At 37.8% G+C, this 1,956-nt stretch overlaps 1 protein-coding gene across 1 annotated transcript; it reads right to left on the bottom strand.

Moving 5' to 3' along the window:
- Positions 1-276: 276 nt before the first annotated feature.
- Positions 277-1,363, bottom strand: LOC108026087 (tetratricopeptide repeat protein 12). Its single transcript, XM_017096785.3, has 4 exons — positions 1,191-1,363; positions 884-1,123; positions 689-811; positions 277-636 (listed from the first exon to the last, which is right to left on the bottom strand). Exons 1-4 carry the CDS (start codon positions 1,280-1,282, stop codon positions 414-416), a joined length of 678 nt encoding a protein of 225 aa, XP_016952274.1. The 5' UTR covers positions 1,283-1,363; the 3' UTR covers positions 277-413.
- Positions 1,364-1,956: the final 593 nt, after the last annotated feature.

The following is a 1,956-nucleotide window of genomic DNA, read 5'->3' as shown; positions in this document are numbered from 1 at the left end:
CCCCTCTTCGGCTGTATATTGTATTGGCAAATATTCTCATGACAATAGGAATTTTTATTGAATTTATGCAAAAAATTGCAAATTTCATTTGCCACTAACAAAAAGAGTTGTGTTCGCAGTTGTGTAGTGGATAGAACGCAAAAAGAAAAAAAAAAAAAAGAAAAACATTTTCCATATTTCTGTTGTTTTTGCGTGTGCCAGGCTAAATTTTGTGTTTATGAAAAGGGGGCGGGAACTGGATAGGAAAGTGACACCAAATGAAATGGCATGCATTCGTTATTTGATTGAAACTTGAAATCAAAATTAATTTTTGATTTGCTTTTATTGCCTTCCGAAACGGATTACAGCACAAGTGATTTCCAATTTGCATTCATCATAAAATCCAATAATAAAGAACAATATAATGGTCGGCTCTAGAATTCTGTTTTTAGTTTTTCCAAGAAATAGTCTATGTATTTTTGATCCTTTTGCCCTCTGTTGAACAGACGTGCATTGGCAATGGCAATGTTGGACTCGGCTTCATTGTTTAGACGAGCAAGAGCTCCGGCTCTATAAAGCCAGGCCTTCAAATGCAGGGAATCTAGTTTAAAGATTACATAGTCCAGATCGAAAAGGGCCAGTTTGAAGTCTCTTTTTCTGAGGAAAGTAAATTTATAAAAGTTTTTTCACATTTTTTATAAAAGCTTACTTTATTTTGGCCAAGGCCCGGTTACAATAAAGAACTGGCGAATCGGACACATACTGAATGGCCTTTGAATAATAATAGATAGCCTTTTCAAAGTTAGTGCGGCGGTATTCCTCATTGCCCAGTCTATTTTTTATACGGAATAATCAAAAATATTATAATATATATTTTAAAATTTTTTGTTTGATAAATATCTACCTCCGAAAACTATCTGCCACAACTTCGCGATCTCGTCGAGCGTCAGCGCGGTCCTTGGGAGATGTATCTATTTGTCGCATACAGGTTATTTGGTTGGTATTGGAGCTCTTTTGGATCCTTTTAAAATGTCGTGAAGATTTCTTGCGAACATCCCGGAAGAACACCACAAAACTGGTGTCGGTAACACCTTCTGAGGGATCAACCTCTGGTTTTTTCTCCTCCTTGCCCTTGGTGCCAGTGCTGTGAAATAAAAAATGCGAACAAAATAAATTAAAAGAACTGAAAATAATTTCCAAAAAAAATGTACTCCATTTTATTGGCATTCTGAAGATCATCCAGCTGCTTCATAACATCCATAATTAATGAACGTTGATCCAAAAAGCTTTCATCGGCATCCATTTTCAGCGATTTCCCTCAGCTTTCGAGTGTTCGATCTATTTGTAACTCAGTGTGGAAATTAACTGGCAGACCGAACTATCATTTTTTCAATGGCCAACTTGGCTAATCTTTTCGAGAAAGCAATTATCATTATGTTCAGTCTAATGCCTCTTGACTTCACTTCACTGGCTGCGTCCTTGAAGCGTGCAACATGTGTATGCTGGCAAATTAGACAGACAAGCCAACTGACATCTGGCTCGTTAGCCAAGGAGCAGCCTGTGGTTTTCCAGATTAGCTCAATTAAAATTTTGTGGCATTAAAATTGTCTTGCCAGACAGCAGCAGCTGCATGCCGCCCTGTGTGGCACATAAAAGTCTACGAAAAACATAATACACCCCAACCTTTACCTCCACCCCCAGCACACATTTTCATCTTTATTTGTGCCTGAAATTATTTAATTGAGTTTGTTTGAAAATTTCTTTTAAATTAAGAAAGTTTTTGCACGTGACGTTTTTTTCACTCTCGTGGTGATTCACAACTTTATTTGTCCCCGTGCAGAAGGGTGAGTTCGGTGGCAGGATGAGGTTCTACCAAGGCAGCACGTGCTGCCACCCAGTTGGCAAAGTAAAGTTGGTGCCCTTTTCTGTTTTTTGGTTTTTTGCCTTACATCTAGTGTAATCCAAATGATTATAATC

Source organism: Drosophila biarmipes, chromosome 3R (genome assembly GCF_025231255.1).
Source record: "Drosophila biarmipes strain raj3 chromosome 3R, RU_DBia_V1.1, whole genome shotgun sequence".
In the NCBI taxonomy this organism is placed as follows: Eukaryota; Metazoa; Arthropoda; class Insecta; order Diptera; family Drosophilidae; genus Drosophila; species Drosophila biarmipes.
The sequence above is the reverse complement of the archived record's forward strand: the minus strand, read 5'-3'. Positions and strand labels throughout refer to the sequence as shown.